Source organism: Papilio polytes, unplaced genomic scaffold (genome assembly GCF_000836215.1).
Source record: "Papilio polytes unplaced genomic scaffold, Ppol_1.0 DF823177.1, whole genome shotgun sequence".
NCBI classification, from domain to species: domain Eukaryota; kingdom Metazoa; phylum Arthropoda; class Insecta; order Lepidoptera; family Papilionidae; genus Papilio; species Papilio polytes.
The window spans coordinates 2,931,843-2,957,087 of NW_013526027.1; the positions used below are offsets into that span (position 1 = coordinate 2,931,843).

The following is a 25,245-nucleotide window of genomic DNA, read 5'->3' on the forward strand; positions in this document are numbered from 1 at the left end:
AAACCGTGACCGGAAATGTTAGCTATGGTTTTTTGATTTGACAAATATTTGAAAAAGAAACTTGACATTAAAACAGAACGCCAAATACAAAAGTGACAGTTTTTAATTGCAGAATATTTGATGTGCAAAAAATGTTAAATACTTTAGTTTATTAAACAGTTGATTTTATTAAAATGACCGTTAAATAACGAGTGTAAATATACAGTAACTAGACTGTGGCTAGTTCCTATTGTTTACTAACAATGTATACTTTGAAAGGTATATTCCCGGAGCCCAGTAAGTGTCAAAAAATTCGTTTATTTGAATATCTTAATTTTTATTCTCTTAATGCACGACCACAATGATATATCAAGAACAGTATAAATAACATTTATAATTTAAAGATGTGTTTTCTACCTTATTCCCATATGTTTCATATCAACGATGTTTTTTCCAGAAAAGGAACAGAAAAAAAACTTTATCAAAGAAAACATGAAGCAGCTTAAATTTCTTCAGGGTAAATCGCCACGAGAGCAGGAGTTGGCTGTAAAAAAAGTCCAACAGCCGCGGAAAATGACCGCGTCTGCGGACAACAATTTAAACATTATTAAGCCAACATCATCAAGTAAAAGCAAACCGTCACTTGTTGTATCCAAAAATAATTCACCAACTTTACGAAGAAGGCATCCCGATATACGCATAAAAAAAGGCGACATGGCTGAATTTTTAAAACGAAAAGAATTGAGAAATAAAACTAGAGTAAAAAATGATAGCCCAGATGAGAACGAGGATGATGATTCTATTTCATCTGGTCGTCTGAGGGACATTGGTTGTCAAACTATTGAGTCGAATCTCGCACACAAGTTAAACGAAAGTACAAAACTAACAGTACTGTATCCAAAGCAAGATTTTGACGATAATGACAACAAAGCCAACGCTAGTGGAGATTCAGCAAGGAACAGGAGGTCATCACCGAGTCCGAGGAACATATACCGATCTGGTGATGAAGGGTTGGACATGGATAAGACTCATAGTCGCTTAAATGCTATACTTGAGAGAAAAGGAAAAGATCCATACTTACCAACGGGTATTTATTCTAATTAAATAAAATTTACAGTCATATTTGTTTCAAAAACTAGTTTAATCACTGCAATTCTATTAGTTTAAAAAAATATGTATGTCTAATTGTTAATTCCACTTCCAGGTTACCAGAAAGGAGTTTTGCCAAAGTATTTACGTGACCGCAAAGAGCAAGGGCCTAAGGAGATAGAAGGGGCCAAGGCCGATGACTCCTCCACCTGCCCTCCTGGACATGTCCCCTTGCCTGACACCGAGAGAAAGGAGACATTGAGGATGCTTAGAAACAGTTTGTATCTTTATATATATCTGATAACTCTCTCTCTCTCTAACCTGTATCCCATAAGGTAGTGGGGTTGGCTTTCTTGGTCAATCTCAATTTTACATATCAACTAGCAACTTATGCCTGCCTATATCTGCTCAGGATTCAAGAAAAACAAAGTTATGTGTTCCTCAAGACTTTGTTCTCCATCTGTTTCAAATTTCATCGTAATTTATTAAGCTGTTTTAAAGATATAAAGCAACAAATGTTCATCCTATTGCAATTTTAATATTAATTTAAAGTTAATGAAGTATGCATATTAATCTCTTATTTCTAAGTTCATTAACTTAGGATTTTTGCTACAAAGATGAACTTTAGTTTGTTATATTATAGTTTTCAGTTAAGTTTTCTATTTATTTCACTTTATGTTGATATATCAAAATAATGTATATTTCCAGGCTTTGCAGAACTCGTAAGTGAACTAAACAAAATGCCGGTGAAGACGGACACTCTGCGGATGCGAAATAGAAAAATGGAGTTGGAAAAGCAACTCGCGAAGCTCGAAGAGGGCATTAAGGTGTTCTCCAGACCAAAGGTCTATGTTAAAATCGGAGAATAACCTCAATTTTTATCAAAATAATCTTGATTTTATTGACTGCGTTTTGAGAATTTTTCTTTCAAAATCCATCTTAAACAGTTTCTATGGTGTGCTTTATTTTGGCTAAATTAGTTTGCCAAAATGCACTGCATTTTTAAAGATCTCAAATTCAATCCGTTCAGTATTATAGTTTTTAAATTCTTGTGGAATTCGTAAGGTTATTTGTAATGTAGTATTAATAATTGTATCTTATATGATTCCTTGTAATTAATATAATGACATTTGTTTATATGGTGTACAGTGTTTTGGAATTTTAAATACATGTTTTATGCAGTTTACATTTTATACTGTTTGTATATATTTTCTGAAACTACTCGAACATTGCTGCTTAACGCCTAGTCAAAGACTAGCAATTAAAATTTCATTTTCTCTCTTCTGATCTAAATTTTTGTTTAAAAAAAAAAGATCTAAGCATAATTGTCACTAACAATCTGTCAAGTCAACATTTTAATGGAATTTGAACTTAAAGTATGGCAGAATTTAAGATGCTATTACATATTTGAATAGGCTGTAATACCAGAGCTTCACACATTAGTTAAACTCCTATGAAACTGAAAGATAACACTATGTTTCTAAACATCGAATTTTGATTTGCACTCACATAGCATTCAATAGCAAATCCATAAAATCATTTCATATAACCAAAACAAAGAAAACACAAAACTACAATAATGAGGATTGAAATATTAGCTAGAACATTTAATTCTAAAATTTTCAATAGAAATTATATTTCTATAATATTTATACAATAATAAATTATCACATAACTGAAAGAAAATAACTTTGTACTAATCAGTAAATCCCCTACATACAATCAGTTTGTAGTTTTAAACAGTATGGCTTCGGTTAAAATTGTGCTTGTGTAGAAATTAACTGTCAGTTGAACTGTTTTAAATCTTTGTTTATGAATGAAACAGTTTAACTTTTCAGTTAAAATTGACAAAACTGAGTGTATGTAGTTTCAAATTAGCTACAATTTTCTAACATGTTGGAAAAGGTATTTGTTAAATATAATAGGTCCAGTCCTAAATCTTATTTCATCATTGTTGTGCCATTCGTAAAATGAAAAGTCAGGAAAAAAGAATTTTATCTCCCGTTCAGCTGATACCGTTGAATCTGAAATGATGAACATGTGATTTAAAATTTCTTACTTAAACATTTTTAGGTTAATCTATACTGATATTATAAAAATTTGTATTTTTGTATGTATTTGATTCATGTAAAATATATTGGGCTGCTTTTAAAAATTCTTACACCATTAGAAAGGTGATTTATCTGTAACATAGGCTATATTTCAATTTAGGCAGGCGAAGTCGCGAGCTACAGCAAGTTGCTAATAAACGCAGATATAGCAATTATTTACCTGATCCATGAGCTACGTTTCTTGTGTCAGATATCCCAAACATGCTTCGCAAGCTGTAGGGCTCCTGAAATTGTGCTTTATATACTTTAGTAGGACCTAGCATTTTCCTCCATAACTCTATGGCATTCTTGTGTGCTATCACATGCAAGTCTATATATCCACTGAAATTATAAAAGAATATTATTATAATCATGTAGGCGATTACTTTTAATGGGAGAATTCTTGCTACTTTCCAAACGAAAACTAGACAAAACTTCATGGAGTGGTTTCCCATAATAACTTACGATTTAAATGTATGATACTATAATACTATATGTCATACCTGGCCATGAATGTTACTAGACGATTAAAAAAGAATTTTCCTTCATGTTCTTGGTAAAAATCGCCAGCTTCTTTGGTATCAAGAATAATTCTTCTCGTCCTCACAACCACAAATTTATTTTTTATTACATTCCTTATATATGAAACTGCGACTGGATTTTTCACTGCATGCGGCTTAATTATAGCTAGTGTCAGTTGTAATTTTTCCATGGTTTGTATGTAAATATTCACATCTTTATTTATAAATTAACTATTTTAGTTTTCGAAATTCCCAACATTTTGAAATTGTGCTCTTGCAAGAATATTGACATCTGACAATAGCGTTTTGTTGCTAGTCTAAAAAATATATTTTTTTTTTGTTATGTTTAATCTTTGCAAAAACATGGTTCCATTCTGGTAACATTAGAAAAACTATTTTGTCTATGTGCGTTTTGATTGACATCAATTTGTCAAAACAATTTGTTGATAAGTTTGTTTTTTCAGTTTTTCACAAATTATATTATTAAAATATGCCTGAAATGGAGATAAAACGAAAAGCAGATGATTATTCAATGGTGCCTGCAAAAAAAATCCGCCATGAGATTTCAGTTGTGGGAACAAGAGAAAAGGCTGTTGTAACCTCTAATGTTCGTGTATTATTCTTAATTCAACCCGATTTACTATCAATTTAAATTTAATCTCATTAAAATTAGTCACCCTAATTATACTTAGCTTTTATAACTGTCTGATGATGAATTATTTTATTTTTTTAAGGTACCAAGAACCTCCAACCTGTACGCGCCTATAATGTTACTAGAAGGGCATCAAGGTGAGATTTTCTCGGCCAAGTTTCATCCTGAAGGCAAACACTTGGCATCTGCTGGGTTTGACAGACAAATATGTAAGTATACCTTTAACTGTGCTTAAGACATATGTAGTGTAATGTTTAGTTTGAATTACAACACTAATTTGCACTTGCTATTTATAATCAAATAAAAATTCTTATATTTCAGTTCTATGGAATGTCTATGGTCAATGTGAGAATGTGATGGTGATGAAGGGCCATACGGGAGCTATAATGGAGCTCTGCTTCTCTCCTGATGGATCCCATCTGTACACCTGTGCCACAGACAATACAGTGGCAGTATGGGATGTGCCCACCGGGACTAGAATTAAAAAATTAAAAGGACATGCCAACTTTGTCAACAGTGTTTCAGGTAAACTATTATTCAATGGTAAAAGCAATGTCTTTATTTTTTATTCTAGATGCTTCTTATGAGATATTTTCTCTTTAGATTTTAAAAAACTTGTAACAAATTCACAACAATGTTCAATGTTCAATATTCAATGACTACAACTTCTTCAGTTCATTTTAGTTATTCTGTGAATTTGTAACACTAAATGTGTTAAGATACCTTATCAATTATGGTATGAATTAAAAGTGTTTCTTATTTCAGTTTTTATAAAACATAAGTTAAGTATAATATTTTTTTGTAAAATATGCATATTTCTCAGGAGCAAGACGAGGTCCAGAATTATTGGTGTCAGCATCTGACGACAATACCATTAAATTATGGGATGCAAGGAAAAGAAATCCCATAGCCTCATTTGACAATGACTACCCGGTTACCTCAGTCCTGTTCAACGACACAGCGGAGAAGATAATATCAGGAGGATTAGATAATGTGGTCAAAGTATGGGATATTAGAAGTAATCAGATATCTTATAAAATTAAAGGACATACTGACACTATCACAGGTATATCTGACTATACTAATATAATATAGTGTAACATATTTCTTAGTTATTTAATATGTCAGCTATCATAGCATAAATTTTGAATAATTTCACCTTTAATAAAATAAAGGCCTACACTTAGGACATGCTTTAGGCTATATAGCAAGGGTCGGTATTGTTGTTTGAGTATTCATTACAGAATGTAAAGAATTATATGAAGTTCATTTTCTAGTTTAAATTTATAAATCTTTAATTGCAAATGTCAAAATTTAAATGCAACAATGACAACAAATCTCGGTATTTCCAAACAGTTACGACTTAAGGGCCTTAAAGAAAAGATTGTATTCCTCCCTTAAAGGCCAGCAGCGCATCTGCAGTTCCCTTGGCGTTGCGGATATTCATGGGCGTCAGATCACTTGATATCAAGCGATTCGCTTCTCGTTTGCCTGCTTTTTTCTATTAAAAAAAAACAAAGGCTTTTGACATTGGTTAACAATTTCCTCTTATGACAATCTTGCTTGCTTGCTATTGGTTAGTTTTTATCCCTTTCTCGCAATGACAATTTGTTTAAAGAATTAAGCCTACAATTTCTTCGGGTAACGCATCTGTAGTTCCTCTGGTGTTGCGGATGTATAGGCGTCGTTGCCCACCTCTGTGGTTCCGCCGCTTTGCCCCCTTCTCTTATATAAAAAATTAAACTGAATATAGTCTTTACCATGTCTTAAAGTTTTGGGTTTTTATTTTTGAAAAAAGATTCAAAAGCATACTATGATTGAAATCCTATATAGCAAATTAACAAAGAAGTGTATTTTTACGTTTCTATGATGTTTCAATTTATTTAGGTTTATCACTATCCTATGATGGTTCATATCTACTGTCGAACTCAATGGACGGTACAATACGTATCTGGGATGTGCGGCCATTCGCGCCCGCGGAGCGCTGCGTCAAACTGATGTCCGGACATCAACATAACTTTGAGAGGAATCTCCTAAAGTGTGCCTGGTCTGCTGATGGATCTAAGGTATAGAATTCCTACGTAATTTTATTTACATATGACAGAATAAATAAACTAGCTTTTAACCCCGACACTGTCTGCTGGAATTAAAGAAACAAAAGTAAGTAGCCTATGTTCTTCAAGACTATGTTATACATCTAACAAATTTCATTGAGATTTATTCAGCAGTTTAGGTGGCAAACTATAACAAACAACCATGCATCCAAACTTTCGTATTTATAATATTAGTAAGATATTAATTTTCAATTAATGTCTTCATATTAATATTATAAATGTGAAAGTTTAGATAGATGGATGTATGTTTGTTAGAGTTTGTAGCCTGTGAAGTGGATCTCAATGAAATTTGGTGCAGACGTAGAGGAAAGTGGAAGAACACACATACTTACTTTAGTTTTTATTCCACACTGAGTCGAGGGCAAAAGCTAGTACAATTATATTTTAAACTGTCTGGTTATGTAGTGTTCAAAAATTTATTGTTTGTATAGGTAGCGGCAGGTTCATCGGATCGTTTCCTTTACATTTGGGACACGACGTCACGTAGAGTGCTGTACAAGCTTCCCGGACACAATGGCTCAGTTAATGCCGTTGACTTCCACCAGACAGAGTCTATCGTACTCTCAGCCTCAAGTGACAAGCAGATATACCTCGGAGAGATTGACCATTGACCTGATTGGAATATAAATATCCTAGCAATGAATGGAAGTAATTTCTTTAACCCTTAAAAGTCTTATTTTTTAAATCAAATTTAAAATATGTAAGAGTACTCTTCTCTGTGTTCACTAATGGGGAGAAATAGTAAAATAAATATTTTATATGTTGTCATTCCAACTTGTTGCCTAGAAATCCATCCTTCATAGGTAGCAACATTTTCGTGATAGGCTCCTAAATGTTTTCTAACTTGAAGATTATCAGTCAACAGTAATGTACACAGCCTAAATATTAAAATAACATCTATTGTAGCCCAATGCGATTTATAAACCCGGTATCAAATTTGAATCTTCAGGTATTTGAGGGTTAAGTATAATATCTTGTTGTAAAATAATTTTAAGATAATTAAAGAGTTTTAAATCACATGATTTTTTATTGCACCCAAATTCTTTTTTCTTTATCTTTACACAAACACCTATTGTACTCAAATTGACCCTTTTTTAATCATTAAAAATGTTTTTTCATTTATCAATGACTCAATCATAGAATAAAAAATGTATTAAAAACATAGCTTAATATCAAATTTCGTAAAATCATGTTCAGTACACAATTGTTATTCAAACTTAAGGATAATTACACAATATACATCTATATTAATTTAAAAACTTCAAACACATAATTCTCTTGGCGGTGGCAATTCTGGTATAAAACCTAATTTAAAGTCATTGCACTTAAAAGCCTCTAAATCGTCTTTAGACAGATCTTCTAATTTACTATAAATATTGTCAACAGTATCTGATTTCTGTTCAAATACATTGTTAAAAACATTTTGTGTTTTTTTTCGTTGAAAGACATCACTTGGATCAGATTTTTGAAAAACATTAACCGCAGGTTGATTTGGAAAAACATTTTGTTTAACCGGCTCCATTGGACCAAAAACATTTTGTGTCGCATTAGCGAAAATATTAGCTGGATTATTTGTTGGTCCAAAGAGTTTTTGCGTTTCCTGTGCAAATAAAGATTTTGGTGTTTCATTTGATGTAAAAATGCTTGTTTTAGGACCGAAAGTAGCTTCTGTGGCCTCAGCGAAAAGAGATTTTGCCCCAGTCGGTTGAGTTGGTCCGAAAACATTTTGATTTAACGTCTGGAAGCCAGTGTTCGTATTACTTAAAGCACTTCTGAATAAAGATGATGCATCATTTGCTGTACCGAATGATGTCTGAGGAATTATCTCTCCTTTGTAAAGGCTTCTTAGTATTTTTATTGTATTTACTGTTGGTTGTAGCAATTGTTCATATTTATATCTTGTTTCCTTATAGAGATTATCAAAGTATGCCACCTGAAGAAAAAGAAATATTACACTATTATTTACTAGGTTTTACCTGCAACTTTGTGGTAAAATAAGAGACTAGATCAAGTAAACAATGAACATATGTGACAATGCAATAAAAAAATGTTACTGTAAAATTTAATATTACAGATTCTGCAATTTTTGGTTATTAATAATTTAATTATACTTACAGCTTGATCAACAGTATTATTTGCTTTAGCTTCATATATGAATAACCTTGCTTCTTCAGGTGAGAGATCTGTCAAGCCCGGATATCCTGGCTTCTCTTTGTAGGGGGCGTAACTGGATAAAATCCATTGCCCACCCTTTAGCGCTGCTTGGATATCAGATTTCACTTGATTTACTAATTGTTCATCTGTCACAACATTTGACTGGGCTGGCGCTGTTTGGGCGGGAGGATTGGCTGAAAGCAATAAATAGTCATGTAATTCAACTGAAATTGATAATCTACAGATCAGCTCACTGTTTGCAGCCAGCACAATTTGTATCTGCATAGATCATTTATGACTCAGCTAACTTAGTTATCATATATTTCAGGCCATGAACAGCTCATATAGTCGTCGGGCTGCAGCTCGACAGTTTGAGGTGAGCTGATAAATATTACCAAGAAGTTACATGACAAATACTAGTAGAGAGAAGCATTTCATACATGTTGGTTGTAGGATCACCATTTAGTGCTGGAGATCAGAATGCTCTGGAAATAGTAAACATTCATTAAGAATTTGAAGCAAAAACATAATTTTACAAACCATGATACGAATATTTGGAGCCATAAACATGTTCAAATCTGCAGTTTTGTCCATATCGGCAGTAACCTTGTTGGAAAAACTTACAAACCACCATTATCACGTATTAAAGGTCATAAAACATTAAATTGAATCTTATGATACATTAACTTTAGAAACTTTAAAAACATTGAAACTGTAACGTAAATATTGAAACACAAACTTATAAAAATTTCGTTATAATTCAGTTTGTTTTGTCAATGTCAATGTCAAGTTGTGACTGTCAAGTGTCAATAATTTTGACATTTTGTATTTTACTTCTTAAAAAGCATAAACGATAAAAACATTTAGTTGTATTGATTGTTTTTTCACATAAAGTTGAAAATTGCTGTACACACAATATCTAAAATATGCGATATAACAAACCAAAAAACTGTACAAGGATGACAGAAGAAAGTATATAATAACAATACGATTGAATTTGAAAGTTATGTATTGAATAATGAATAAGGTTATTGATTATTAGTATTACACTTTAAATGTGTTATGTATTTTTTTTTTTGGTATAATTGGCTTATAAATCATCGTTGCACGTGCACGTACCACTATGAATAAATAAATAAAAATGAAAATGTCAAAATCTTATCTTTGTTTTAAAGGTTAATAATATTTTATAATTCCTTTATTTGCGTTAATATGATATTTCGTTAATATATATAATATGTACTGATTGACCAATAAATATAAGGTAATTACAATTAACTTTATTAAAATATCTCCGGATTCTTTGATTGTAGTAATTGGAATTTATCATTAGTTTTGTTAATTGTTTTATTCTAGTTTTTGTATATATTAATAACAGTTTAGACATAAATAAACGTACATTTGTACTAAATAAAAATGTCGTTTTTAATTTATTTTCAGAATGACTGACAAAACTGTGTATATTTATGCCTCACAATGTATATTTGTGTGTGCAATTACATATGGTAAGTACAATAATGAATAGAATAACAATATACTCCATGGAGTTGAGGACATTTATTTCCTACCCATTGTGGCACTTGACACTCAATATAATCAGGCCATCATTAATAGGGGTACCAGGTGCTGATAAGACTAGACAATTTAAAATAAACAATTAAAAATGCTGACGTACTAACTGGCTGGAGACAAACATAGATTAAACATAAATGACTTGCCATTTTTCATTAAAAAAAAGTAATTCATTTACTCCCAGATGTTTCTTCAGAAGATGTAAAACGGGTAAATTTTTATATGAAATTCAAAAATCAAACAAGAATTACATAGTAAGGATTGAAGTTGACATTTAGATTAGAATTTTGCCCTTAACTAACTTGTAAACAATTCATATTAAAGAAAACAATGATATCATTCATTTGAATTTCTAACTAAGAGTGATAAGGAATAGTGTTGAATGGCAGTTTAAACGGTACAAGTCATAACATTAAGTGGGTAACAAAAAATATTTAAAACATAGTTAACATTAAAATCATACTAATATTATAAATATGAAAGTTTAGAAGAATGGATGGATGTTTGTTTGAGTTTGTAGCCTAAACAGATATCAATGAAATTTGGTATAGATGTAGAGGAAAGTTTGGACATAGGCTACTGACTTTTCCTCTTCTTTATTTCTAAAGCTAGTAATTATATAAAAAGGTAATATAAGTAACCCTTTAATGTACCAACAATTATTTCTTTGGGATAAATTTAAATCAAATTTTACCAAGGACATTTTACCAATTATATAATTACTTTGCATTAACTTTCAAATATGATCAAGAAAAAAGTGATGACTGAGAAATTAACATGGAGGACAAAAACATGGTGCACCTACAAGAGTAGAGAGACAGGGAGATGATACTAAACATACATTTAGGGCCTGTCCCACCACTGGCTGATAGAGTATCAGATAGCTTATGACATCACTGTCAGCTAAGGGAACTAAATCTGATATTTACATCATATATTTATATGTTCATTTGTTAACAGACAATTTACATTAGAGGACAGATCCTAAATCTTGCATTCATATCCACAATCACATCCGCTTCAGCTTATGAAATAAACCAAATTTAACTGTCAAATTCCTTTGGGATCATGTTTGAAACAATAGGTAACAGTTCACCAGTCAAGTTGTAATAGCGCCTTGTGATTGTTGAAACAAAATAATTTAGAAAAGAATGTTGATATTGTTGTGTTTATTTTTTTTAGGCTATCAAGGTATACATTTAGAGAATGCGCATAAATGGATAGCTATTGTTGGTAAGTAAATCATATGTCCCCACTGAACTCGGAACCTACCCTAAGTTGTGGCCATAGACACATGCTGCACTGCGGGTTGACTTCACACATATGTTTGATTTTCTTTGCTGTATGTAGGTTCTGTAATTAAAATGCTAGCTTATTTAGATTGTTTGATGGAAATATATAAAAATCTTTTAAATAACACTTTAATGTTACCGCTACAAGAGTAATAAAAAACAAAATTACTTTATTAAATGATTTTGTGGAGTTATTTCTTTAAAACTTCGATAATTAAATTCAATTTATTATATCATGTTCGATTTATATGTTATTAGGTTTTTTTTTTCCAGCGCGTTACGTCGTCTATATGCTGATAATAAAGGGTTCCCGGGAAGCTTGTGCGTTAGGTTATTCTATACTACAGGCTCAAGAAACATTGAATATAGAGGATATTATCAAACACAGCAAGAAATATGGATTTATATTCATAGCATCGGTAGTTATTTTGTTGTATAACAAACAAAGGATCCTTGATGAGGACTTCCTGTTATGGTTTATAGCTTATTTGGTCACTAAATATCCAGAAGTGGTAAGTAACTTTATATGTATTTACTTCTTACTAATATTATAAATGCGAAAGTTTGATGGATGGATGTTTGTTTGAGCCTAAACTGCTTAACGGATTTCGATGAAATTTGGCATAGATGTAGAGGATATTGTATTTTCTAATACCACGCGGACGAAGTCGCGGGCGAAAGCTAGTATTATATAAAAATGCAATACTATAAATTCTTTAAGAGTAAATAGATAGATGAATGTTTGTCAGTTTGCCGCTTAAACGGCTAAACGGATTTCGATGAAATTTGGTATAGCTGTAGAGGATAGGTTGGAAGAACACATAGGCTATATACTTTTAATTCCAAGCGGACGGAGTCGCGGCCGAAAGCTAGCAGTAGTATAGATGTAAAGATTTTTATTTACATAACTTTCAGGAGTCTAATTTGGTGAACATAAATTACGGCGTAGGTATGGCGTGTAGTTATTTCGAAGGATACTTAGTACACGTGATACCAAGCGATGGGGCAAAATTCGTGGGTTTTGAAGAGAACATGGATAAATACGCCGCTAAACAAGGCATTATTTTCCCTGTGAAGAGATTGTTTATTATAATAACGAAATCTATGTACTGTCCGCCTGATTTGAAGCATTTTAATAAAGCTAACAGAGAAGATCTGCCATATCTAGAAGCCTGTCAGGTTAGTGATGAGGTTAGTGGGTTGTTCCGTTTGCTTGCTTTATGTCGCAAACGCATAGCTCGTCCATTTTCAATATTTAATTTCATACTTCACAATTATATTCTTTACATCTAAGATCATAATTCTTAAGCCTATAGACGCTAATTTCACCATTTTATTAGTTCTTTAGTAATTTGAGGTTATCACCATCATCATCACCATGTGGTATGGTGATCAACATAAATGCTTCAAAGGGCAAATAAAATAATTTGACGAATAACATTTCTTCAGCTCATTTTAATAGTTAAAAGCATTAGGGACCTTTCACACAGACAGAATCGTAGAGCAGACTTTAAAACAAATGCAATTAACTGTGGTAGAGCCCGCTTTAACATCTTCGCACTGTAGGGCCGGCTCGCCCGGTGTAATACCACGACCACACAGAAAACAGACGTGAAGTGGAAGCAATTCCGCGTTTCGTCTGATGAGTGTGGTGCCGGAGGCCTAATTTAAGTTTTTTTCTCTTTCCCTTTCCACCCTTTTCTTAAGAGGAAAAGATGGGAAGGAAAAGTGGATTTGATGGTGGAAGAGACATACGAAGGGGAATGTCCTCTTTATGTGCGTCTCCTCCTCCGTCAATTAAGGGTAGGCAACGCATTTACAATTGCGGATGTTTATGGGCAGCGGTCGTTTTCTATTTGGGTGTTTTCAGGCTGCTTGCTCGTTTTGCCACCTTATATTATATAAAAAAATGAAATTGTGATACGTTTGAAGTTTTAATATTACGTCTTTTACGCTTGTTCTTGATATGAAAATACGCGTCAAATAAGTTTAAACCTTGTTTTAATCGTATAAAGATCAATTTTCTCTACACTCAGTCTGAACGGACCCGTACTCGGCTACTCGCTCTCCCTCTCTCACTCTCACACACACTACATCGTTCATATTACTAAGCGTCGCATTCACTCTTGCCTTTCAACTTGGCTAGTTTCATCATCATCATCAACTTGCCCTTATCCCTTACGGAGGGTCGGCACAGTATGTGCTGCTCTTCCATACATCTCTATCAGCCGTCATATCTGAATTCACTCCTTTCTTAAGCATATCCTCTTTTACACAATCCATCCATACTTTCTTCGGTCTTCCTCTTCCTTTGTAGCCATCCACAGTCATTCTTAACACTTTCTGGTTTATGTCTTCATCGTCTCGTCGCATAACGTCGCATACCACGCTAATCCTTTGCTTCTCAATTTCTCCACCACAGGCGCTACTTTCAAACTTCCTCTAATAGCACAGTGAAAATACATACTGAGCTTACCTTTAGTAATATTTACAGTCTTTAGAAGAGATAGAGAAGGACATAGCGGGCGTGAAAAACCGTACGTACCGAAACTCCGCATACAAGATATACCGTCCTGGTAAACCGCCCGTGTATCTATCCGCGGAGTGCGCCACGCCGCTGCACACGCTGCACCGCGTGCTGCAGAAGACAGCGTTATACGAAGGTAATTATAACAAAGGTCCTTAACAGACTGCAGTAACCTTTTTTAAAAGGTTACGGAGCAAATCTTCAAAAGGTAATCTTTCATTCTGGGTTTCTACCCAGGGTTATGTGGTTTATGACCCACTAAAACTGTCGGCCAGCCTCTAGTGCAATAGGGGAGGACTCCGGGAATTTTCAGTAACCAATAAACCTGATTAAATGGCCTATGTGTTCTTCCACACCATCTTCTACCTATGTCTTTCATTGTGATTCATTTCGCCGTTTAAGCTACAAACTCTAACAAACATACATCAATCCAAACTATCTCATCTATGCTATCTATACTATCTGTACTTCTATTATAATAAAGCGTAAACACACATTTCCTTGCTTGCCTAAGATGTCAGCAATTACAGCATATTTTTGAATAATATTTTTTTAATAAAAAACCCTACACTTACGTCATGCTTTAGGCTATATATTTTCACGCCGGTAAACTTAGAGGTAAATATTTTGGATAAAAACCCTAATGTGCGAAAGAGACCATAAGTTGCTGCCAACATTAAGGAAGCATGATTGCCAAGTTTTGTCATGTCATGTCATTTTAACATTTGCTATTGGCAATTTGACACATGTTAACAATAAAATAATTCTATGCTAATGAAATCGCATGGGAACAGCTAGTTCAAAATAATAGTAAGATGTGAGTTTATAGCCTAAACTGCTGAACGACACTCTATGAAATTTATCCCAGATGTAGAGGATAGTCCAGAAGAACACATAGGCTAACTGTTTTTTTCTAATTCCCCTAACGTAGTCACGTTTAAAATCTAATTATGATATAGATTTAGCAAAGGTGAACGTACCCGAAGTGGTGTCAGACTTCTGCCGCACGCTGGGCGCTGTCATCTCCAAGAGCCCCGAGTGCAGGGACAAATGCGAACTCGTGTATTACGACGGTAAGTTACTACAGAAAACATTGTATTCATTTCAGGCTTCATTTTAGTTCTCTTCCCCTTTTCATATATTAATACTAGTGCCCGCGACTTCGCCCGCATGGAATTAAATAATAAAATATGTAGCCTATGTTACTTACAGATAAATTACTTTTGTAATGGTGAAGAATTAAAATCGGCCCAGTTTTTATGTGAATCGAATACATACAAAAAATACGAATCTGTCCTCTTTATAATATTAGTGAAGTGAAGATGAAAAGGGGGAGTGGATTTGGTGGGGATGGGAATGTAAAGGAAATTATCTGTGTGTGCCCTGATTAGACAACGCTCTATAAATGCGGATTTCTATATAGCGGTGGCTTCGCTATTTTGGCGAATTCTAGTACCAATTACTTATATTGTGTTATAAACAACTAAGGTTTTAAAAATTGCTATTTTAAAATATAGTCACTCAAAATGTCACAATTTTTAGTTACTATGAACTGTAAAATTTGCATTAATTTAATATTTTTTACCCATAGATATGGACCCCAAAGCAAACTTAGCGAGCATTTTATTAGACAAGATACGAGACTTGGAGCCTAACTTCGATAACTTAAAGAAAGAGTAACAAGACTAGTTCTCATTACTGATTAACATCTAACATGTTATCTAACTTTGTCATTTTTATGTGTAAGTTAAGTAATGCGAACTCACGGGTATGAAAATAATTAAAACAATAACCATATTGTGTAATATAAATTCCTCTTAAGTATAGTTTTATAAAAAAAATAATTGATAAGAGAAGACATGTTTTTTAATTAGATTTATATCAGCGCTAAGCATTTTTAAGCATTTTACCAAAACGTGACGTTTTTTCTATTTTTTTATTTTGTTTTAATTTCTTATGTTATACTTACTGTACTTTATATAGTTTAAGAGATTTTTAGAAAAGGTGTAATAACAAATTGGCCACCAAATTATTATAAATAGCTTTTGGCCGCGACTCCGTAGGCGTGAAATTAAAAAATAATAATAAAGAAATGAAAATACATAGCCTCCGTAGGCGTGAAATTAAAAAATAATAATAAAGAAATGAAAATACATAGCCTATGTCACTCACTGACAATTAACCTTTGTCCAATTAACCTAACGGTGATAGAATTTTTTAAATCGGCCCAGTAGGTTTTGAGCCTATCCATTACAATCAGACAAACAAATCTTTCCTCTTTATAATATTAGTATAGATTACGCGATTCAAAATTATTCAACTGTGATTCTGATATTTTTCGAGATTAATCTTTAGTGTTATCATATTATTCATTTCTCCTGGAACCTACAGGCGTAATTACGTTTAAATCTAACCAATTTGTTTAAAATTAAGTACAAAGTGAAAACTAGTCTTATCTATGCTAGCTGATGTCGGCTTCATCCGCATGTTATTATAAAAAAAATATATTTTATTAATTACTTTCCGTTCATTTGCAGTGGTCAAATGACAACAAAGGCCTTTGCTATTGGCTAACAATTACTGTTGCCATGGTAACCTTGTTTCTTTAATATTGACTTGTAGTTTTTGTCCCCTTCTGACATAAAATATGCTGAGATTACATTCTACATAGCAAAGTGTGTGTTTCCGGTTTATTTTATTAGTACAGATAGATTATATTGTAATTACTAAGTGTGGATTATGTTTTCAGGTTTCGCCCTTAAAACATATTTTAAAATTATTTAAAAAGTACATTCTGAAATAAGAAGGGGGTAAATTCAAACTTTTATTATAAGAATTATTAATAAGTGTGAGTTGGTGCTGTTTGTAATGCCTAGTATATATTGAAGTATACATAGTACACATTTTGATACAATTTTATTCCGTTTTTGTATGTAAGTTTTTTTAATGTACGGCCAATAAGACAAATGGTATTTTGATGTTACTGTACAAAATGGCCGTACTCAGAGTAGTTTAGTGGACACTAGTCCCTTGATCCCTTCAGTATAAGAAATCGTTAAACGACTAAGTACGGCAGTGTTTGTACATTTTTATGTTGTAGTTATAATTCAAAATTGTTAATTCAGGTACAATTTCTTAAAGCTCTTTACTTGTACTGTTTACCAATTATAATAGATTTAGGTTTTAACAAATTTATATAACATACTTTAATGACAACTGTTTCGTTATGTACTTACAAAGTACATTTATATTTGTTTTGCTACGATTCTGTTTTTTTTTTTTGGTAGTAATCTTGGAATCAGATTTAATAATTTTTAAACACATGACAATTTTGTGATTATCAAGTTATTAAACATAATTATTTTTGTAAATATCATTAGTTTTATTATTCCTCCTAGAAATACTACATAAAATATATTAAAACAACATATTGAAACACTATTTTACTAAGTAATGAGATTGCTCAGATCATTATGTATTTTCGAGCCATGTCATTATACTTACAGTATTAAGATGCAATGAGAATATAATTATTTGTAGATTTTGTTTAGTGGCACTCTTGTAATATTTTTTTTTTCAAATTACTTTAGTAACCCTTTGTAGAAACGTTGGCTGAAAAGCTATTATTTTTTACACTGTGGCACATGACAGTTGTCTTTGATTTAAAAGTTTAAAACGTCAAAACAAACTCACGTGTGTTTTGCATGTTTGGTGGTTGGAGTTTAGAAGTATTTAAATAAATTAATGATAGTATTACAAAAATGGGTAAACGAAAATATGAAAACACGGAAATAGAACCTTCGAAGAAGGTTAAAAATGATGATTTAGAAAATACCGATGAGATGGTATCAGAGCAACCTCTAAATCATGAAACATTACAAAGTAAAAAGGCTTTACAAAGGCATAGTTTTGATATGAAACATTTTAGGAAAGAATTAGCTTCAAAGCAGGGCCAAACTATGGGTAAGTGTGTTTTTTATATGATATTTGTTATGGGCAATAATAACCTAAAAAGAGTTTAAAACTACTGTTTTAACTTTGCTTTGCTATTTCTACTATTGAAAGATATTTATTAATTTGTAGAACTTATATTTAAAGATACTTAAAAGTGAGTTATTGTCAAATTTATCAATTTAAACAATTAATTTATAATCTTGTCATATTACTATGCCTCTTTTCTTTATAATTTGTTCTCTTTTCAGTGTTAACACAGTTTCTGAATGTATGCTTGAACCCAGATAATGAAGTTGATTATATACATGAATATCTTAAGATCGGTGGCAATTCACATGAGATACTCCGGCAAATAACACAAGATAATAAGAAAAATCTCACTTTAGCAACACCGGCTTTTCATCTATTTCACCTTATCATTGTTAAGGTTCAATCTTCCTTGCCACATATGATTACAATTACTGAAGAAGCTTGTCGCTACTTCCTCAACACATTTATACCAACAGTTGAGATCATGATAAGTGAAAACTCCGGTCCACGGCACAGAAAAATCATCCTCAATCTACTAACATCTATGGTAACATTAAATTCAGATTTAGGTGTTGAAATTCTCAATCAATTACCATTGACACCGAAACATTTACAATATATTCTAGAAAAACCTAACTATAAAGAAAAAGATAACGTCAGAACAGCATTTGTACATTTCATGACTTCTTTTTTAATTGAAGGCCATTTACCTCTAATAAAAGCATTGCTTGAAAAACAAGGTCTTCTTGGTCTTGTCATACCAGGATTGGTACACGATGAAGCCGAAGCTGTATTAATATTTTTAAATATTCTTAAAAAGAATATCATTGATAATACATTAATATCAAAAACATTAAAACTTAAAACATTTAATCAACAAGTTTTATATAATATGTTTAAAGTATTCTCATGGAAAGGACCTCCGGAAATGAATGGTGAATTAAAAAATAAATTACGTCCGGAAATAACAATTCTATTATCTGATATTATGGTAACACTGTTCACATCCCATAGACTAGGTCTTTATTTTATTGATAACTCATTGGGCACTACAGATGTGAACAAAAATCCAAATTTATATAAAGCCTTGCTCGGATTAAAAAGACCATGGGAGAATGAATATGAATGTGAGGTAATACTGCAAATAATACATAAATGTCCTGATTTGCACAGAGCTATTATAAGTGTTGTCGATCAGAGCTTTCAGCCACAACATTCGCCTATTTGGGAAAGAACAGTAGAATTTCTTATAAAATTAATTGAGAAATTAAAACCCGAGGATATTGTGAGTAAAATGCATAAGTTAACACCTCTACAAACGGCAAATTTTGTAAGATTTATAACACTTCCTGTGCCTTTATTAAAACATATTCAACCAAATATCGGACAAGATCAAACAATATCTTTATATTGTGCTAAAGTATTAGTGAAAATGTTACAAATGTTGAAGCGTTATATTCAGATTTTAGAATCAATTGATAATCAGACACTTGTTGTAGAACTTAGGAGTAAATTGGAATATTTCGTCCCGAAACATTTACCTCCACCAACAGCTATAGTGTCATTAATTAAAAATGTTATGAGTGACTCAAATTCTGCAGACGCAACACAAGATTACAGATTACCTAAACCTGATGAAGCGGAATCTTTACTAGTACTTATAGATTTACTACTTCTATACAATTCTATCCATCCAGCATTCTTTGAATCACTTGAAGGGAATATAGATATTAAAAGCATCCTTGATCATTCAAAGACCATTTCTAATACATGTTTATTGAAATTTAAAATAGTCTCATTATGGCTTATGCTGGACAGTTCTACAGTTTCCACTAAAAATCCAATGTTCAAAGATCTATTCCGTATAATGTTAGATGTCTATACAAACGACAGTGATAATACTTGGATAGAAGCGAAAGACACTTTACATGTGTTCTTTAAGAATACAAACATTTTTGAAGACGACGAAGACGAAATTCATCTTATTTTATATGCATTACGTAAAGTTAAAGTTAACCCTATATCTTTAATTGGTGATATTGTTGAATATGCTATAACTAATAAAAAAGAATTAACTGCTTTAGTGAGGAATCAAATTAATTCTTTAGAAATAGAAACAAAAGACGAGAATCTAGAAGCACTATTTAATGGACTGATGAAAAATAAATGCAATGACGATAACGTTTTTATGGAAAATAAAGTACCTTCGCCATTTGTTGTCGCTTGCATACAGTATACGATGCCTAACAAAGACGCAAAGAAAAGCTTAAAGCAGTTTTTATCTCTATACATAGCGAATTTACTTCATTGCAATTATTCTCCAGAACTGACAGAAATTTTAATGGGAGATTCAAAAGTGGACGTAAGAAATTATGTCGCAAGTTGGATGGGAGAACCGATTGCTTTACAAGATGGCGTCGTTGGAAAAGATAATGTTTTATGTAATTTATCCCGATCTCTCATTGCTAATGAAGATTTAGCACTCGAGGAAATATTTACTTTCCTAGAAAAGTCTACAGAAGAGGAAAAAGACATAGAAATTTCGGGTAGTTCTTTAAAAATAGCACAAGCTGTGGACAGTTCGGAATTGTTAATATGGGCGAGATATCTGGTATTTTGTGTTGTGAAATTAACACAAATGAATAGATTTACGGAAGTCGAAGAAGATAAAATAAAACTTTATATTGATTGTTTAATTGACATTTGTAAAAAGCAGCACATGATACAAGTTTCACGAAATATTATTCTGAATATGTTTAAGAATTCACATGTACTAAAAATTTATACACCAATAGAACAGAAAAAGAATGAAAGCAACGTTCTTGTGACAAAACTACTTCTCCACGTGTTGACTCAATATTCAGAAATCGTCAATTATTTGGATCGTAAGAAAAATATCTTACTACCCTACCAAATTAAGAATTGTAAAGAGATTATGAATATATTAAAAAAGATTAAAAAGAAGAAGTATATTAAATCAGAACAGACAGTAAAGGTTCTTGAAGAAGTTGGATTGCGCAGAAAAGACGACATGATAATTTTAAACCATATATTTAACGCTGACTTAAATACTTGTGTTAGTGAAGACAAAGAGCCAAGTCTGTTATTAGTTATACTCTGTGTTATTATAACCAAGTATTCAAAGTCAATAAAATTAGATTTACCGCAAGACGCGTTGTTGAAATCATTAAAAATGTACTGTCAGTTATTAAAGAGTTTGGAAATAAACGTAAATTTAACAGACTTGGAAATAGCGTTGACCAGTTATTTTGATAACAAACCGCAATCGGTTACATGTGTATCTGAAGATATTTTTAGATCATTCTTTCAAACGAATACGGTACGAAAATCAACTTCACAGTTGGCTTACACTTTACTTAAATTTGATGAAAAGTTATGCAAAATTTTCAAAGAAGAAATCGATAGACCGCAAATATTAAGCCAAAGGGAATTAACATTACCCTTAGGTAATGCCGTTTTAAATCATAATACATTTTTGTTAAATAACAAAGAATTTTTGACAAAAATTTATGATGAATACAAATCTAATATTAACAAGTATTTGGAAAAACCTCATAAAGCAGGCCAAATATATTTAACAACTTGGAAATTTATCAAAAAGTTGATTATCGAATGCATGGATGTAAAGGATTGCAAAAAAATTCTAACAAAAACTCATAAATTTGAAGTGGTCGATATTGGCCATATAAATTTATTTCAATCCGTATTTCTAAAGATTTGCATAGAAGAAGATAATAAAAAAGACTACTTGATTCATTATTATTTATCTATCCTACATCTACTAACTACCGCTATTAAAGAAAATGTAGAAATGAACATTGTAAATGAAATAGTACATAATATAATACAAGTAACCCAAGTTTCTAAACACATAATAGGATTCAATATCGAAGAGAAACAAGATTTTGCTAAGATAACAGAAAATAATGTATGGCAAAACTTTTGCAAAGCTGTCTTAAAAGCTTCTTTAAGAATAAAGACTGCTAATGAATCTATCGAATCTGGATCAAAACTTTTGTGTCTACTCACGAGACTTATAAAGTTATTTTATTCGAAGGACCATGAAGATATTATAACACTATTTGACATGGTAACATCCCACTCAGAATTCTTAAACGTAATGCTAAGTCATCACAGTCTCGAAATCAAATCAAGATTACTGGAGATTCTTTTCGCATTGATATCTATAAATAAATCAGTGATGAAACCACAACAGATACCAGTGTACTTGAGTGCGTATGGCGCGACCACAGGTTCATGCGACAAGATTATATTATCTATTTTACATTACTACGAAAGCAATCAACAACCCGTTAATGAGTATAAACCATACGTATGGGGTGATTCCGCTGCTAATTATTATGCTGTACGCAAAAATAGAACCTCTTCGTTATGGGGACATCCGACCCCAAATCAAGTGTTGAATTTATTCGATAAAGAGATCATAGAAAGGACTGTACGAAATTTTCCAGTCAATCAAAAATTAGAATACAATTATGAATTGCCTGAATTCAATGACGGTGGAGTTTCAAACAAAAAACACTCATTCAAAAACGTTTTAAATGAATCTAACATTAAACCAGTAAATGACAATGAATCGGCAATCAAATGCTTAATTGAAAAATCTCGATTTGAATTAATCATGATGAAATTAAAACAGAATGATATCACAGAATGCTCTCACGTAGATCCTGATGCAGAAATATATGACCCAGTGTTCGTATTTTCTTTACTCAGTCATCTCTTAGCTCCAGGATCAGTTGCTTCGTGTTTCAAGTTACTGCGAACTGGTCTACTGTCAGTTCCTGTGATGGCGTTAAGTTCCCACTGCCCAATGATGAGATCAGCAGCTTATCATGTTCTTCATAGATTTTGTATGCTGCTGGAAACTGAAACGTAAGTATTATTGAAGTATTTGCAAAAAATATTTATACCAATATTATGAAAAGGAAAGATTTCTATTTTTGTATGGATTTAATCCACGCAAAACCTACTAGACCGTACTCATATTCCAGCATTAGATATTCACAGTTAACTTCTAATGAAGTCTAAATATTAACTTGTCCAATAATTTATTTTAATTCTTTTTCCAGAAAACACAAAAACGACAAACTCTTCCTCGGCGATTTCATTACAACGTTACGTATGAGTTTATCTACCGCCATAACTGATTCAGCAAATAATGGACAGGACAAAAATCCTCGTCTACCCGCAATCGGTGCCTTGTATTTAGCTAAAGCATTAATGGTATCAACAGCACCTTTTGACCCACTTTACAAACCAGTCAATAATTTCTTCATAGCGAAAGAAATTGTTGATCTTACAAATGTTCCAGACTTCCTCAGTCTTTTCCACGACAGTGATGTAGAATCTATCGATAGAAGACAATGGATTCTTGATATAATTAAGGATGGAACTAAAACAATGACCGATGTTAACGTGGTATTTAAAAGTATGTGTTTGAAAATGATGATGGACTTTTATTCGACCGAATTATGTGATCGTAAAACGAGAGAAAAGATTATAAGTGCTCTTAATTCTATAATAACAGTTCCAAAGGCATTTGACATTTTAATTAAGGGTTATGGGTTTCTATCGTGGTTTCATTACGCTGTGAGGCAGATACGGAAAGACGAGAAATGTGTAGTCATACAAATGTTTACTTTAATCAAAAGTATGTTGTATAGTTTACGAATAGATTCACTTACAAAAGTTTCTTTAGTAAACAATGTTAACGGTAAAATCGAGACAATAAGTGTGAAGGTAGATAAAGAAATTGAATTTAAAATCTTGCTTATTCTCATTGATTTATCTAATTATTTAGAAGGATTAGAACTTGCGGATATATACGAATATGTGGGTATATACAAAATTGTTTCAAAGAAAACTGTTAAGTTGTTAACTAAGAAACAAATTTTAAATTTAATTAACAAATGTGTTTCTTTAGTTAACGTTGACGAAACGGTACATTTGTTGTCTAAAGCCGTTGCTAATGGAGCTAGGATTTTAAAAAGTAAAAATGTTCTCAACTTAGAAGATACCTCGATGGATACTTGTATATTTAAAGAATTAACAATTCTAGTGCAAACTTATTTAACTTAAGAGTTTTAAGTCTGTTTTATTTGTAAATAATTATTGAAATAAATCAGTTTTTAATATATTTTTTGTATTTTATTTCGGTGTATAATTTTTGCAATTGTATTTTGTATAGGATATTTTACGTTTATTACTCTTTTTAGAATACTTAGGGCCTGTCTCACCAATTTCGATTTTGTTCCCTTATTTGACTGTGACGTAATTTTTAAGCTATCTGATCCTCTATCAGCCAGTATTATTTTGTAGTGTCGTTATTTTTTATTTTGAATCCTCCAATACCCCAATAACTTAAGGTAATGTTAGGTGTTCTCATTTCCATAGTAACCGTGTTTTATACAAAATGCTAACAAACTTTTTCTCAGACCGTAAACTAAAAATGTATAGTAAAGTATTATTTTTTTTGTAAATAAAAAAGAAGCATAGTGTACTTGTGTATAAGTGATAAAGTTTTGGTTGTGAATTGAAGCAGAAATCAACTGATTTTACATAATTAAAAGACTGAATTTGGTGAGCACAACTTTATTTTTTAGACAATGTTAACAGTTGCAAGGAAAGGTCACAGATGTTGGATTTCTTCCAGTCCAATTGTTTATTCAAATTAAATTTTATAAAAATACTAGCTTTCGCCCGTGCCTCCGTCCACATAGAATAAAAGAAACAAAAGCCTATGTGTTCTTCAATACTAACCTCTACGTCTATACCAAATTTCATCAAAATCCGTTCAGCCGTTTTGACTACAAACTCTAACAAACATCCATCTAAACTTTTGCATTTATAATATAACTAGCTTTCGCCCGTGACTCCGTCCGCGCGGAATTAAAAAAAACAAAAGTGAGTAGCCTATGTGTTCTTCCAGACTATCCTCTACATCTGTGCCAAATTTCATCTAGATCCCTTCAGCCGTTTAGGCTACAAACTCTAATAAACATCCGTCCATCCATCCATCTAAACTTTCGCATTTATAGTATTAGTAAGATATAATAGTATATTTCGCTACAACAATCAATATACACATCCTATTCTGTTGCTGATTTTAATAACTACAATTTAATTGACAACCTTTGACAGGCGACATCTTTTCGCACCGAGAGCATACATGTATTCCGAGAACAGATATTGACAGCTGGTGTTATGGTCTTACACCATATGCAGCT

The 25,245-nt window shown here is 32.1% G+C and overlaps 6 protein-coding genes across 7 annotated transcripts; 4 read left to right on the forward strand and 2 right to left on the reverse strand.

Annotated features, from left to right (window-relative positions):
* Positions 1 to 60: 60 nt before the first annotated feature.
* On the forward strand, positions 61 to 2,261 carry LOC106105271. Its single transcript, XM_013285566.1, has 4 exons — positions 61 to 276; positions 437 to 1,066; positions 1,184 to 1,345; positions 1,777 to 2,261. Exons 1-4 carry the CDS (start codon positions 243 to 245, stop codon positions 1,935 to 1,937), a joined length of 987 nt encoding a protein of 328 aa, XP_013141020.1. The 5' UTR covers positions 61 to 242; the 3' UTR covers positions 1,938 to 2,261.
* A 464-nt stretch (positions 2,262 to 2,725) lies between these two features.
* On the reverse strand, positions 2,726 to 3,971 carry LOC106105273 (nucleoside diphosphate kinase 6). The gene is made up of 3 exons (XM_013285567.1): positions 3,662 to 3,971; positions 3,340 to 3,500; positions 2,726 to 3,092 (listed from the first exon to the last, which is right to left on the reverse strand). The coding sequence occupies exons 1-3, from the start codon at positions 3,868 to 3,870 to the stop codon at positions 2,947 to 2,949; spliced, it is 516 nt and encodes a 171-aa protein (XP_013141021.1). The 5' UTR covers positions 3,871 to 3,971; the 3' UTR covers positions 2,726 to 2,946.
* Positions 3,972 to 4,086: 115 nt separating this feature from the next.
* Positions 4,087 to 7,462, forward strand: LOC106105243 (U5 small nuclear ribonucleoprotein 40 kDa protein). The gene is made up of 6 exons (XM_013285523.1): positions 4,087 to 4,286; positions 4,414 to 4,540; positions 4,653 to 4,856; positions 5,155 to 5,397; positions 6,219 to 6,397; positions 6,877 to 7,462. The coding sequence occupies exons 1-6, from the start codon at positions 4,170 to 4,172 to the stop codon at positions 7,054 to 7,056; spliced, it is 1,050 nt and encodes a 349-aa protein (XP_013140977.1). The 5' UTR covers positions 4,087 to 4,169; the 3' UTR covers positions 7,057 to 7,462.
* Positions 7,463 to 7,535: 73 nt separating this feature from the next.
* LOC106105244 (nucleoporin-like protein 2) lies at positions 7,536 to 9,352 on the reverse strand. Its single transcript, XM_013285524.1, has 3 exons — positions 9,140 to 9,352; positions 8,561 to 8,793; positions 7,536 to 8,378 (listed from the first exon to the last, which is right to left on the reverse strand). The coding sequence occupies exons 1-3, from the start codon at positions 9,231 to 9,233 to the stop codon at positions 7,707 to 7,709; spliced, it is 999 nt and encodes a 332-aa protein (XP_013140978.1). The 5' UTR covers positions 9,234 to 9,352; the 3' UTR covers positions 7,536 to 7,706.
* A 348-nt stretch (positions 9,353 to 9,700) lies between these two features.
* Positions 9,701 to 17,303, forward strand: LOC106105245 (stimulator of interferon genes protein-like). 2 transcript variants are annotated; one of them, XM_013285526.1, is made up of 8 exons: positions 9,701 to 9,774; positions 10,040 to 10,104; positions 11,354 to 11,404; positions 11,737 to 11,975; positions 12,379 to 12,654; positions 13,958 to 14,126; positions 14,950 to 15,063; positions 15,582 to 17,303. In XM_013285526.1, the coding sequence occupies exons 2-8, from the start codon at positions 10,041 to 10,043 to the stop codon at positions 15,668 to 15,670; spliced, it is 1,002 nt and encodes a 333-aa protein (XP_013140980.1). In that variant the 5' UTR covers positions 9,701 to 9,774; position 10,040; the 3' UTR covers positions 15,671 to 17,303. The 2 variants fall into 2 exon arrangements, with proteins under 2 accessions (XP_013140980.1, XP_013140979.1); XM_013285525.1 differs by having other exon boundaries at positions 9,774 to 9,863.
* A 353-nt stretch (positions 17,304 to 17,656) lies between these two features.
* On the forward strand, positions 17,657 to 24,155 carry LOC106105191 (nucleolar pre-ribosomal-associated protein 1). Its single transcript, XM_013285454.1, has 3 exons — positions 17,657 to 17,953; positions 18,193 to 22,891; positions 23,089 to 24,155. The coding sequence occupies exons 1-3, from the start codon at positions 17,752 to 17,754 to the stop codon at positions 24,095 to 24,097; spliced, it is 5,910 nt and encodes a 1,969-aa protein (XP_013140908.1). The 5' UTR covers positions 17,657 to 17,751; the 3' UTR covers positions 24,098 to 24,155.
* The last annotated feature ends 1,090 nt before the right edge of the window (positions 24,156 to 25,245 follow it).